Source organism: Pan paniscus, chromosome 20 (genome assembly GCF_029289425.2).
Source record: "Pan paniscus chromosome 20, NHGRI_mPanPan1-v2.0_pri, whole genome shotgun sequence".
NCBI lineage: Eukaryota > Metazoa > Chordata > Mammalia > Primates > Hominidae > Pan > Pan paniscus.
Genome location: NC_073269.2, coordinates 55059230 through 55072825, shown reverse-complemented (window position 1 = coordinate 55072825; position 13596 = coordinate 55059230). Strand labels below are relative to the sequence as shown.

General features: G+C 55.7%; 2 protein-coding genes across 4 annotated transcripts; both read right to left on the bottom strand.

The window, feature by feature from the left end:
• Nucleotides 1–925: 925 nt before the first annotated feature.
• Nucleotides 926–3799, bottom strand: FTL (ferritin light chain). Its single transcript, XM_014342780.5, has 4 exons — nt 2194–3799; nt 1887–2033; nt 1397–1522; nt 926–1220 (listed from the first exon to the last, which is right to left on the bottom strand). Exons 1-4 carry the CDS (start codon nt 2293–2295, stop codon nt 1068–1070), a joined length of 528 nt encoding a protein of 175 aa, XP_014198266.3. The 5' UTR covers nt 2296–3799; the 3' UTR covers nt 926–1067.
• Nucleotides 3800–6071: 2272 nt separating this feature from the next.
• Nucleotides 6072–13025, bottom strand: BAX (BCL2 associated X, apoptosis regulator). 3 transcript variants are annotated; one of them, XM_003814295.8, is made up of 6 exons: nt 12879–13025; nt 12242–12293; nt 12008–12154; nt 11510–11645; nt 6957–7061; nt 6072–6337 (listed from the first exon to the last, which is right to left on the bottom strand). In XM_003814295.8, the coding sequence occupies exons 1-6, from the start codon at nt 12910–12912 to the stop codon at nt 6233–6235; spliced, it is 579 nt and encodes a 192-aa protein (XP_003814343.1). In that variant the 5' UTR covers nt 12913–13025; the 3' UTR covers nt 6072–6232. The 3 variants fall into 3 exon arrangements, with proteins under 3 accessions (XP_003814343.1, XP_008965158.1, XP_063456552.1); XM_008966910.7 differs by having other exon boundaries at nt 6072–6386; nt 12879–13024; XM_063600482.1 differs by having other exon boundaries at nt 6072–6386; nt 12905–12929.
• Nucleotides 13026–13596: the final 571 nt, after the last annotated feature.

Below are 13596 nucleotides of genomic sequence, written 5' to 3'. Positions count from 1 at the left end.
GGAGAATCCGGCCCAAAGTTTCACATCCCATTTCTGTGATGAACCCTAAACCCCTTGTCCAGCATTGCTTGGGCATCACGTGTTCCTGGCTGCTCAGCTCCACTGGCCAGTTCCTCTCAGTGTGCGCCTCACATTGGGATCACTCAAGCTCGGGCCGTAATCTCTAAACTCTGGAGCAAAGACCTCAGTGAGCCTCCTGGTTGCCATGCAAGTTGCATAGCAATAGCGTCAATGTGCCCATATAAAGGGCCTAATAATTCCAACTGCCTCCCAGAATTGAGGCTTTTTTCTTTTTTGAGACAGAGTCTTACTCTGTTGCCCAAGCTGGAGCACAGTGGCACCATCTCAGCTCACCGCAACTTCCGTGAGGCAGACATGTTTTTTGTTTGAGATGGGAGTTCCACTCTTTTTGCCCAGGCTGGAGTGCAATGACGCCATCTCAGCTCACTGCAACCTCCGCCTCCCAGGTTCAAGTGATTCTCCTACCTCAACCTCCTGACTAGCTGGGATTACAGGTATGAGCCACCACACCCAGCTAACTTTGTATTTTAGTAGAGACGGGGTTTCTTCATGTTGGTCAGGCTGGTCTCGAACTCCTGACATCAGGTGAGCGACCCACCCGGCCCCATAATCACTCGTTAAATAGGGCTGTTTCTGGCTGAGACCTAACGTCTGTTTCTAGGTACCAACCTAGGTCTTAATTCAACTCCCTGGAGTCTATCTCTACCATCTGGGAGGGACAGTTAACAGCCAGGCAAGCAGAGAACCCTCAGGTTCAACACTACCCAGATAGCCTCTTGTCTTAGGACAGGTAAGAAAATGGGAGATGGGGCCAACTCCTCTTTCACTGGCATCCCAACCCAGCCAGAAGCTTTATGAGAACAGATCCCACCTCATCTTCCACACCACACACAAAACCACCAGCTGCATCAAAAAGCTTTATTTCCATTTGGTCCAAGGCTTGTTAGGATAGTTAAGAAAGCTGCCTATTGGCTGGAGGGAGAGGCTTAGGCAGAAGCCCTATTACTTTGCAAGGGGCCCTTCAGAAGTCGCTGGGCTCAGAAGGCTTAGTCGTGCTTGAGAGTGAGCCTTTCGAAGAGATACTCGCCCAGCCCAGCCTCCGGGCCACCCAGCCTGTGGAGGTTGGTCAGGTGGTCACCCATCTTCTTGATAAGCTTCACTTCCTCATCTAGGAAGTGAGTCTCCAGGAAGTCACAGAGCTGAGAGAGAAGAGGGAGAAATTAGAAACCCAATCCCTGGAAAAGAGGGAGAGAGAGCAGCCAGTTGCAGATTAAAATGTGACAGGTGTGAAATGAGTCTCTGAAGGAAATTTGCCCAAAGGGAGCAGAGGCTTGAGGGGTATGGTTGGGTAGCCATGGATGCAGCGGGTACGTACATGGGGGTCCGTGTGGGCAGAACCCAGGGCATGAAGATCCAAAAGGGCCTGGTTCAGCTTTTTCTCCAGGGCCATGGCAGCTTTCATGGCGTCTGGGGTTTTACCCCACTCATCTTCAGCTGGCTTCTATACAGAAGGGAGAAATGGCTCAGAATACACACACTCGGCACATAGAACTAAACCTACATTTCCCAAGAGTCGTTGGGGGTCAGAGGCCCAGGCCACAAAGACATGTGACAGCTTGTATTTATCACTCTCCGCACCCTGTCCTAGCTCTTACAGCTATACGTCCCTAAGACCATGCAGCGGTGTGGACTGCCGCGTCTTGTGGGCACTGCACGAGGTGCGCCTCTATTTCCAGCGGTTAAGAGGGCTCACAAGACCGAACTCAATCTCCCAGAAGCCCACGCGACACCTAAGCCCTCAAATCAAGGCTCCTCGCGCGCACGGCCTGCTGGGAGATGTAGTCCATTACCCACACACTAGTTACCTTGATGTCCTGGAAGAGAGCGCGGCCGCCACGCTGGTTTTGCATCTTCAGGAGACGCTCGTAGCCCTCGCGCTTCTCCTCGGCCAATTCGCGGAAGAAGTGGCTCACGCCTTCCAGAGCCACATCATCGCGGTCGAAATAGAAGCCCTACGGGAAGAGATGGAGGCAACAATGGTTAGCGGGAGGCGAGGCCAAGGGGACTCCGCCCTCTGTTTACCCGACCGCACAAAGAAGGCTGGCGCGTGCAGTGAGGGCCGGAGGTGCGCAGCTGTAGGAAATTAGGGCCAGGGGCGTCCTGGGGACTCACCAGAGAGAGGTAGGTGTAGGAGGCCTGCAGGTACAAATTGACCAGGCTGTTGACGGCTGCCTCCACGTCGGTGGAATAATTCTGACGAATCTGGGAGCTCATGGTTGGTTGGCAAGAAGGAGCTAACCACAAAAACGGTGCTGGCAGGTCCCAGAAGCAGGAGATGGCCGAGAAGATGGTCCCGGAGGTTGCAAGTGGAGAGGAAATCGGAGGGCAGTCGGAGGCTGGAAGAGAGTCCCCGGATCTGTTCCGTCCAAACACTGTTGAAGCAAGAGACAGACCCGCGGGACCGCCGAACTGCGAGGGGACGTGGCTAGGGCGGCTTCTTTTATAGTGCGCTGGCCCTCGGAGGCAGGGCGCTCGGGGAGGGCTAGCGGCCAATCTGCGGTGGCAGGAGGCGGGGCCGAAGGCCGTGCCTGACCAATCCGGAGCACATAGGAGTCTCAGCCCCCCGCCCCAAAGCAAGGGGAAGTCACGCGCCTGTAGCGCCAGCGTGTTGTGAAATGGGGGCTTGGGGGGGTTGGGGCCCTGGGGCTGATTCTGGAAATGCAGGGGTTCGTGGGCGGGAGGGTGGGGGCTGGGGTCCCTCTGGGAGGCTAGAGTTTTATGGGAGCACTAACAGCCCTGTGAACTGATGACCCTGGGGTCCTGGGGGTGCCTCGGGAAAGTAAGATTCTGGGGTTTCCGAGGGCATGGATTTTTCTGGAACCTTGAGTGGGGGGAGGGGCACCTCAAAGGTGCAGGGAGGACCTGTAGTTGCCTGAGGTTTGCGCTGCGAGATAAGGAGTCTCCGGATCCTTGGGAAGCTTGGAAGGCTGTGAGGTGTTATTTCTGGACCCCTGGAGATCTCTGGAAAATGGAGTGTTGCGGGGACTGGAGTCCTGGGATTTACAGAGGTGGGGGTTCACGATGCAAACTCTCTATATTTTGGAGCCCTCCCCGGGGAAATCTTTAGGTTCTTGAGGTGCTCTGCAAGTTGGAAAGGGCAGTTATTCTGGAGCCGTGGGTTTCACCCAGTGCGGGAAGCCCAGGAGGAGCATTGTATGAGGTAGGGTGACTTCTGGAACCCTGGACAGCCCTCTGGAACCCTCCAAAGATGGGCTGGGACTTTGGGGATACCTTGGAGCTCTTTCAGGGGCCCAGGCTTTTTCTGGGAGTGGAAATGGGGAGGAATGAAAAGTCTGTTTTGAGCTTTGCGGTGTCTCTGGGATTGCATTTCCTGGAGGCTGTTTTGGAGGCAACTCACAGACTTCGAGAATTCTCCGTGGCCCTGAACAGTGTCTCTGAAGTTGCCCTCGTGTCTTGCCTGACGTGTGCTCTTTCAGGCCCACAAAGAGAAGCCCTGCGTTGTGGACAAACAGTCTGGGGACCTATGGACGAGACGTCTGTCTTCGACTAATGCATATTTTTTAAGTGGGCCTGGTCCACGTTGATTTCTGGGAGACGGAGTCGGCGCAAACCTTGACTCTACTTAAGTGCCCTGATGGAGGCAGCCCGTGCGCTGGGCAGGGAGCTGAAGCCACTGGGGTGTGGGGTGAGGTCAGGCCCTGCCCTACAGAGGAGCTGCTCCGAACAGCCCAGGCGGGGCAGCCCCTGACCGAGGGGATCTGCAGATGCCCCGCCAGGCCGGTATCTGGGGTCCTTGTTGCAGGCAGCGACTGCTGAGTCATGCTGAGCTCAGCGCGGGAAGGGGCCCCCGCGGGGACGGATGGGGGTGGGGCCACTCGCTGACCTCATCCCCTTGGCACTCCCCGACTTTTTTGGTGGGACCCTCAGAACTAGACCTGGCTCAGACCCAAATCGGGCCCCCTACCCCAAGGTCCCCCCTTGTTGGAAGCCGGCTGTGTGCTTTGTCTCCGTGTCTTTTTGGTTCCCATAATTTTTTTTTTCTGGGATCCTGCCTGTGGCCATATTGTCCCCTCACTCTGAGTGGTGGCTCAGTGTACACTCATTGATCCTCTGCCCCTCTCTCTCCCCTGACTTGGGGTCTCTGGGAAGAGTCCATGGAGGAGGGGCAGCCATCCAAAGCACCCCGTTGACTGTGGGGCCCGAGTTACTCATTTACCAAATGTCATACCTCAGCCCAGAGACCTTTGGTCGGCCAAGAGGGGCCTTGGGGCCCATAGGTGGAGGGAGAGGAGGGGCTGAGAGAGACAGGATCTGAAGACCATAGAGAATGTGGGGTGGGGAGACAGAGGCCCAGAGAAAAAGAGACTCAGACAGAGACCCTGAGAGAGAGGGGGACAGAGACCTGGGCAGGGGGACAGAGACCCAGAGAGAGGGGAAAACAGACCCGGAGACAGAGGGGTACAGAGACCCTGAGAGAGAGGGGAGGGGGACAGACCTAGAGAGAGGGGGACAGAGACCCAGAGGGAGGGGAAAAGAGACCCAGAGAGAGGGGGGGACAGAGGTGGGGGGGGGACAGAGGCAGGGAGGTACAGAGACACGGGGGTGGGGGGGATAGAGACTCAGAGGGATCCGGCGGGAGGGGACAGAAATCCAGAGTGGGGGACAGATATCCAGAGAGAGGTGGGGACAGAGATCCAGAGAAGGGGGGACAGAGACCCAGAGAGAGGGGGGACAGGGACTCAGAGAGAAGGGGACAGAGACTAGGGAGGACTGAGACCTGGGGTTGGGGGGACAGGGACCTGGGGGCGGGGGACAGGGACCCGGGGGCGGGGGACAGGGACCCGGGGGCGGGGGACAGAGACCAGGGAGAGGGAAAGAGACCCAGAGAGAGGGGAGGTACAGAGACCCAAGAGAGAGTGACAGCCAGAGAGAGGACAGAGACCCAGAGAGAGGGGGACAGAAACTCAGGGTGGGGGGACAGACCCAGAGAGAGATGGGGGGCCAGAGATCCAGAGCGGGGGACAGAGACCCAGAGAGAGGGGGCCAGAGGTCTGGGTGCCAGGGGTGGAAAGAGGCCCAGAGAAAGAGGGCCAAAGGTGGGGTGGGAACAGAGGCCCGGAAAGCAAAGACCCAGAGAGAGAGTGGGGACAGAGACCCAGAGATGGGAGGGGGTAAAGACCCAGAGGGGGGCGCCAGAGACCCTGTGACTGAGAACCCACATCCTCTAGCCCCCTTGTCTTCGCTCCGCCTGTGTCTAAGGTCACTGGGCCTCTGAGCTCAGCACCTTCTTCCGGCAGTTCCTCTCCAGGGGGGCCCCACCCAGCTGTGGGGCCAGACCAGGTTCCTCCTCCTCTGCCCTGCCCTCCAGCCTCTCAGTCCCCAGCCAGGTCCCTTCCTCTCTGTCCTCAGCCCAGCTCAGGAGGCCTCTCCCGTGGGCCCTCGCCCTGGTGTCCTCAGCCTGCCACCCTCCAGCGACCTCACCACCAGGCTCCAGAGCCCTTCCTGCTCCTCTGGTCCTCCCATCCCTCCTCCCCCCACTCCCATTCTCCAGCTCAGTAAAGGTATGGCCTCCTGAGGTCCCACGTGTGACATGCCAGGCTGTGGTCCCCGGGCCCCGGAGGCTTGCTCTGCAGCCGGCCGTGCTGTTCTTCCCCTACCCACACGCCTGCTTGGGCCTCACAGGCCGCTGCCTCTGTCCCGCACAGATCATCCTGGGCTGCGACAGATGTACCACCTATCACCCTCCTTTCCCGTGAGCTCCCTTTTCCTTTCCCGTGAGCTCCCTTCTTTTCCTTTCCCGTGAGCTCCTGCAGGTCAGGCCCAGGACCAACTCATCCCTAACCCACAGACCCCATAGGGCACCCCAGAAAAAGATGTCAAGTGAGTGCAGAGAGCCCCACGTCCCTGAGTGGCCCAAGCAGGTATCTCTAGGCCAGCAGACGGCGGGCCCGGCGTGGGGCAGCGGACAGGGCCGGCTCTCCTGACGTGCCGGGGAGCGGGGCAGAGGCCCAGTGACTCAGATGCCGAAGTGTGTCCCGAAGGAAGTTTATTACCCCCTCAAGACCACTCTTCCCCACCCCCCCAATAATTACAAAAGTAAGAAAAATGCCCATGTCCCCCAATCCCCACCCCTCCCAGAAAAATGCCATAATTTATGGAGGAAAAACACAGTCCAAGGCAGCTGGGGGCCTCAGCCCATCTTCTTCCAGATGGTGAGTGAGGCGGTGAGCACTCCCGCCACAAAGATGGTCACGGTCTGCCACGTGGGCGTCCCAAAGTAGGAGAGGAGGCCGTCCTGGAGACAGGGACATCAGTCGCTTCAGTGACTCGGCCAGGGGCAGCCCCTGGGCAGGCAGAGGCGGGATCAGGGACGGAGGAGGCCAGAAGGCAGGATTGCGGGCAGGGGACTGAGATGAATGGGCATTAAAGAGCTGGACTCAGGCCAGGCATGGTGGCTCACACCTGTAATCCCAGCACTTTGAGAGGCTGAGGCGGGAGGATCGCTTGAGGCCAGGAGTTCGAGACCAACCTGGGCAACATAGCGAGACCCCTTCTCAGTGGGGAAAAAAAAAAAAAAGGAAAGAGCTAGGGTCAGAGGGTCATCAATGAACTTGAGCAATTCCAGAGGCAGTGGAGGCTCCAGGGAGGGCAGAAGGCACTAATCAAGTCAAGGTCACAGTGAGGTCAGGGGTCACTGGGAGGTCAGCAGGGTAGATGAATCGGGGATTGATCAGACATGTAAGGAAAACGCATTATAGACCACATCTGATGATCTGAAGATGGGGAGAGGGCACCACTGTGACCTGCTCCAGAAGGCCCAGGGTCCCAGAGGAGTGGCGGGGGGGCAGGGACGGTGGGGCAGGGGCAGTGGTGAGGGCGCGGTGGTGGGGGTGAGGAGGCTTGAGGAGTCTCACCCAACCACCCTGGTCTTGGATCCAGCCCAACAGCCGCTCCCGGAGGAAGTCCAATGTCCAGCCCATGATGGTTCTGATCAGTTCCGGCACCTTGGTGCACAGGGCCTGTGGGGAGTGGAGTGGGCGTTAGGGACTGAACCTTGTCCCCACTGCCTGGAGATAGTGGCCCCAAACCTCCTTTCTCAATTCTTTGCCTCCCCTCAAAGATTTCTGCCACCCACAATTGAAGTCGGCTTCAAAAATTGTAAACATGGCCAGGTGCGGCGGCTCATGCCTGTAATCCCAGCATTTTGGGAGGCCAGGGCAGGCGGATCACTTGAGGTCGGGAGTTCAAGACCAGCCTGACCAATACAGAGTAATGCCATCTCTACTAAAAATACAAAATTAGCCGGGCGTGGTGGCACATGCCTGTAATCCCAGCTACTTGGGAGTCTGAGGCAGGAGAATTGCTTGAACCCGGGAGGCGGAGGTTGCAGTGAGCCGAGGTTGCGCCATTGCACTCCAGCCTGGGCAACAAGAGCAAAACTCCATCTCAAAATAAATAAATACAAAAATTAGCTGGGTGTGGTGGCAGGCACCTGTAATCCCAGCTCCTTGGGATGCTGAGGCAGGTGAATCGCTTGAACCCAGGAGGCAGAGGTTGCAGTGAGCCCAGATCACGCCATTTCACGCCAGCCTGGACAACAGAGCAAGAATCCGTCTCAAAAAATAAATAAAAAAAAAAAATAAAATTGTAAACAAGATAATGTTACTCTCAACTGCCCCACCCCTGAGCCTTCTGTGGCTCCCCAGTACCCTCAGGATGAAGACCCGAAGGCACAGCGCAGCCCACAAGCCCTGTGTGCAGGCTTTGGCCTGACCTCACTCCACCTTTCCACTTCCTGTTTTGTGCCTCGCTGAGCTGCTTCCATTTTTTTTTTTTTTTTTTTTTTAAGATGGAGTCTTGCTCTGACACCCAGGATGGAGTGCAGTGGCGCAATCTCGGCTCACTGAAAGCTCTGCCTTCCGGGTTCAAGCAATTCTCCTGCCTCAGCCTCCCAAAGGGCTGGGATTACAGGTGCCTGCCAACATGCCTGGCTAATTTTTTTTTTTTTTTTTTTTGAGATGGAGTTTTGATCTTGTTGCCCAGGCTGGAGTACAATAGCGCAGTCTCGGCTCATTGCAACCTCCGCCTCCCAGATTTAAGTGATCCTCCTGCCTGAGCCTCCTAAGCAGCTGGTATTACAGGCATCCGCCACCACACCGGGCTATTTTTTTTTTTTTTGAATTTTTAGTGCAGACAAGGTTTCACCATGTTGGTCAGGCTGGTCTCAAACTCCTGGCCTTAGGTGATCCGCATGCCTCAGCCTCCCAAAGTGCCAGGATTACAGGTGTGAGCCACCATGCCCAGTCCCATTTTTTTTTTTTTTAACTTTTTAAATTCCCATCAAATTCTTCCTGCCTCGGGACTTCTTCATGTACTCCTGTTTCCGCCTAAACAGGCCTCGACCAAGCAAATTCTTACCCTTCAGCTCTCAGGGCAAATGTCACTTCCCCAGAGAGGACTTTTCTTTTTTTTTTTTTTTTTTTGAGACGGAGTCTCACTCTGTCGCTCCAGGCTGGAGTGCAGTGGTGCAATCTCAGCTCACTGCAAACTCCGCCTCCCAGTTCACGCCATTCTTCTGCCTCAGCCTCCCGAGTAGCTGGGACTACAGGTGCCCACCATCACGCCCGGCTAATTTTTTGTATTTTTAGTAGAGACGGGGTTTCACCATGTTAGCCAGGATGGTCTCGATCTCCTGACCTCATGATCCCCCTGCCTCGGCCTCCCAAAGTGCTGGGATTACAGGCGTGAGCCACCACGCCCAGCCAGAGAGGACTTTTCTGGACCAGAGAAGATCAACCCCTGACCATGGACCCCGACCTGCTCTCCCAACTCCCAAGACTTCTCCTGCAGCCTTTATCTGGCCACTTCTATTCTGTCATCCCCGCTCTGTAGGTGGTCCCACCATCACCTGCACTGCTATTCCCCTCATCTCGGACGGTCAAGCCCCATCAGCTCAATCTTGAAAACACATCAAGAAATATCCCTCTCAGCTGAGCACGGTGGCTCACGCCTGTAATCCCAGCACTTTGGGAGACCGAGGTAGGCGGATCACCTGAGGTAAGGAGTTCAAGACCAGCCTGGCCAACATGGTGAAACCCCATCTCTACTAAAAATGCAAAAATTAGCTGGGTGTGGTGGCGGACGCCTGTAATCCCAAGCTACTCGGGAGACTGAGGCAGGAGAATTGCTTAAACCCAGGAGGTGGAGGTTGCAGTGAGCCGAGATCGCGCCACTGCACTCCAGCCTGGGTGCAACCGAGAGAGACTCTGTCTCAGAAAAAAAAAAAGAAAGAAAGAAATATCCCTCCCATTTGCTGGTGTGGTGGGGAGAGCCTGTAATCCCAGCTTCTCAGGAGGCTGAGGTAGAATTGCTTGAACCCAGGAGGTGGAGACTGCAGTGAGCCAAGGTCATGCCACTGCATTCCAGCCTTGGTAACAGAGCGAGACCCTGTATCAAAAAAAAAAAAAAAATCTTCCAAAAAGAAATATCCCTCCCTGTTGGAGACCAGCCTGGACAACATAGCGAGACCCCATCTCTATAGAAAAAGACTAATGCAACAGTTAGTGGGGCGTGGTGGCATGCTCCTGTAGTCTCAGCTACTCTGGAGACTGAGGCGAGAGAAATGCTTGACCCCAGCGGTTTGAGGCTGCAGTGAGCTATGTTCACTACTGCACTCCAGCCTGGCCAACAGAGCAAGACCCTACCTCTTAAAAAAAAAATGCCCCCCCGCACCTCTGCTGCTACCACCAGGGCTTGTCATCTTTCAGCAAGACTATGACAGGTGCCACCTCTCCAGGATCCTTGCTTCTGCCCTTGTGCCCCAGATCTCTTTTGGCCAACAACAGCCAGGAGCATTTCACCACCACCCCCACCATATTTTCTTATGAGACTCTTCATAATGAAAAGTTAAAAGAATTTCACAGTTAAAAGCCATATAGCCACCACCTATAATTAGATTCTACAATTAACATTTTGCTATACAGACAGTCCCCAACTTATGATGGTTTGACTTACAATTTTGACGTTACTATGGGTTTATCAGGGCATTGAATGCATTTTCAACTTATGTTATTTTCAATTTATGATGGGATTACTAGGATGTAACACCATTGCAAGTCAAGGGGCATCTATACTTGCTAGAATAATCTCTTAAATTTATAAATCAGGTCTTGTCACTTCCGTATTTAAAACCAGCCAATCACTCCCATCACACTCAGAGTAAAGTTAAAGTCTGTCTAGGCTGGGTGCAGTGGTTCACGCCTGTAATCCCAGCACTTTGGGAGGCCAAGGTGGGCGGATCACTTGAGGCCAGGAGTTTGAGACCAGCCTGGCCAACATGGCGAAACCCCATCTCTACTAAAAATACAAAAACTAGCCAGGCATGGTGGTGTGTGCCTGTAATTCTAGCTACTTGGGAGGCTAAAGCATGAGAGTCACTTGAACCCGGGAGGCAGAGGTTGCAGTGAGCCGAGATGGCGCCATTGCACTCCAGCCTGGGCAACAAAGTGAGACTCTGTCTCAAAAAAAAAAGAAAGAAAAGAAAAAGTCTTTCCAGCAGCCCGAAAAACTCCACACAATCTGCCCCTGCCCAACTGTGCCCTCCTTTCCCACCCTCTCCCCAGCTCACTCTGTTCCAACAGCACTGGCCTCCTCCCTACCGTCAAAAGATGAGGCTTGGTCCTACCTCAGGGCCTTTGCACTTGCTGTTCCCTCTACCAGATGCCTCTTCCCCCCGATCACTATAGATCACTGCATGCTTCTTATCATTCTAGCTTTGGCTTTAATGTCACCTGCTCTTTGATGTCACCTGCCCTTAGAAGTCTTTCCTGGCTTGTTGCAGTGGCTCATGCCTGTAATCCCAGCACTTTGGGAGGCCAAGGCAGGTGGATCACTTGAGGTCAGGAGTTCAAGACCAGCCTGACCAACATGGTGAAACCCGTCTCTACTAAAAATACAAAAAAAAAAAAAAAAAAAAAAAGCCAGGGATAATGGTGCACACCCGTAATCCCAGCTACTCAGGAAGCTGAGGCAGGAGAATCGCTTGAACCTGGGAGGCAGAGGTTGCAGTGAACCAAGATCATGCCATTGCACTCAAGCCTGGGCAATAAGAGCAAAACTCCATCTCAAAAAAAAAAAAAAAAAAAAAAATAGAAATCTTTCCTGACCACTCTGCTAAATCACACTGCCCACTTTACTTCACCCCTGCACATGAACTCCCTGAGAGCAGGGATGTAGCCTGCTTTGTACGGTGCTGTGTCCCAGGTGCCAGGTATAGGCCTGGCACATAGCACGTCCAGTAAATGCTTGTTGAATGAATAAAAGAAGGAGCAGACACCCAGTGCACAGCCATCTCTCTCCATGCCCTCTGTGGTCACTGGGCCACTGCAGGGGGTTGATACCACGATCCCCAGGTCCTCACAGATCTGAGGGGGAGCATCCCTGGGCTCACTGCCCTGCAGCTGCCCACCTTGAGCACCAGTTTGCTGGCAAAGTAGAAAAGGGCGACAACCCGGCCCCAGTTGAAGTTGCCGTCAGAAAACATGTCAGCTGCCACTCGGAAAAAGACCTCTCGGGGGGAGTCTGTGTCCACGGCGGCAATCATCCTGCAGGAGAGAGGAGAACCAGTGCCGGGGAGCAGGCATCAGGCTGATGGTGGAAATTCCCGCATCCACCGCACACTAAAGATAAGGAGACTGAGCCCCAAGCCAGGCTGAAATGAAAAGCAACAGGCCAACGGGGGACAAGGGAAGGGGACAAGACAGACATTTAGGAAGGTGGGAAAAATGACTCCCTGAAGGAGGGTTTTAAGATCCTGGCAGAGAGGAGGGCTGGGAGTCCGGAATGCTTGCGCTGAGTTGTGGGGCCCAGACTCCTAGTTCTTAGGGGAGGAGGAGAATGCGGGGCTGGAGTCCTGTGTCCTGAAGGAGCCCAGTGGCTGGACTTCTGGGTCCCCAGGGGCCCACACCTCTGCAGCTCCATGTTACTGTCCAGTTCGTCCCCGATGCGCTTGAGACACTCGCTCAGCTTCTTGGTGGACGCATCCTGAGGCACCGGGTCCAGGGCCAGCTCGGGTGCCTCCCCCCCCATTCGCCCTGCTCGATCCTGGATGAAACTAGAGTGGGGATGGAGTGAGGGTGCAGAATCAGAACGGGGTGTCACTCCTCAAATCTGTGCCACAATAATCAGACCTCAAACTCACCCCTGAAGCAAAAGGGCCCCTGTCTTCATGATCTGCTCAGAGCTGGTGGGCCCTAGAGGAGAAAGGAAGGGAAGAGGTACCTGGACTCTTGGGTTCTAGGGGATCAGGAGACTGTGGAGACTCACGGCCCCTGAGGGAGGACAGAGCTGGGGACCCTGGACTTCTGGGACCCTAGCAGATAAAGTGATGGGGGGGCCCAGACAACTGAGTCCCTGATGGAGAAAGGCCAGGAGGCTGGGCCTGTATCCTACATTCTCCCCGGGGAAAGAGGCTAGGGGAACGCTAAATGCATCCAGACCCCTGGCCTGAGGGGGCAGAGGCGAGACCCGCCCCTCCCACCAGTGCCAGAGGCAGGAAGTGGTGCGGGCGACAAGCCCGGGCCTGCCCGGGGGCTTGGCTTCCGAGATCCCCTGATTCTCGAGGGTCCGAGAGCGCCAGAGAGGCAGGGATCGGGACACGGGGATCAGAGAGCCAGGAACCTCCGAGGACGGAGGGGACTGGAGGCTGGCAGCGCCCGATCCGGGAGTTTCTGCCCCTCAGTGCTTGGAGATCGCACAGCCCCAGGCCGGTAGGAAGGATCCCGGACGGGCCGGCGAGGGGGCTCGCCCTCCTCCCGCCCGTCTGCCTCCCGCCTCACCCCCGCCTCTGGGCTGCTCCCCGGACCCGTCCATCACCGCCGCTCCCGCCGCCGCCTCTTGCCGGGTCCGCGCGGGCGGCCGCAGCGCGCCCGGGTCACGTGAGAGCCCCGCTGAACGTGCGTCCTTCACGTGGCCGCCCCGCAAAATGGCCGCTGCCCCTCAGCGCCGCCGGGTCACGTGACCGCACCTGCCTCGCTCCCTCGGGAGGTTTGGTCCCGTCACGTGACTGTCCAATGAGCATCTCCCGATAAGTGCCAGCAGTGGAGCCGTCCAACAGCCGCCCGTCCAATCGCAGCTCTAATGCCTTCATTTATCCAGGCACCATTTTTAGAAGTTTCGGGCAGGGTTTGAGCTCTCCCCAGCGCAGAAGGAATTAGCAAGTGCAAAAGCTCAGAGGCCCAAAATAGCATGCTTCCAGGCAGGACGTTGTAGATGACTAAAAACTGAGTGGTTTTGTTTTTTGCAGAGACCTGGATCTAGCTATATAGCCCACGCCCAGGCTTGTCTCTAACTTGTGAGCCCAAGAGATAACCCCGTCTCAGCCTTCCAAAGCGCTGGGATTACAGGCATGAGCTACCGCGCCAGGCCTGCTTTTCTGTTTGTTTGTTTGTTTGTTTGTTTTTTCCTGGTTTTTTTTTTTTTTTGAGACAGGGTCTCACTGTGTTGCCCAGGCTGGAGTGCAGTGGCCCAATCATGGCTCACTGCAGCCTGGAATTC

Coding starts and splice junctions, on each gene's coding strand:
- FTL (XM_014342780.5), bottom strand. CDS start 2,295: ATGAGCTCCCAGATTCGTCAGAATTATTCCACCGACGTGGAGGCAGCC. Junction 2,034..2,193: donor CCTACACCTACCTCTCTCTG/GTGAGTCCCCAG, acceptor CTCTTCCCGTAG/GGCTTCTATTTCGACCGCGA. Junction 1,221..1,396: donor CTGCCCACACGGACCCCCAT/GTACGTACCCGC, acceptor CTTCTCTCTCAG/CTCTGTGACTTCCTGGAGAC.
- BAX (XM_008966910.7), bottom strand. CDS start 12,912: ATGGACGGGTCCGGGGAGCAGCCCAGAGGCGGGG. Junction 11,646..12,007: donor AGTAACATGGAGCTGCAGAG/GTGTGGGCCCCT, acceptor TCTCTCCTGCAG/GATGATTGCCGCCGTGGACA. Junction 7,062..11,509: donor CCAGCAAACTGGTGCTCAAG/GTGGGCAGCTGC, acceptor CACTCCCCACAG/GCCCTGTGCACCAAGGTGCC.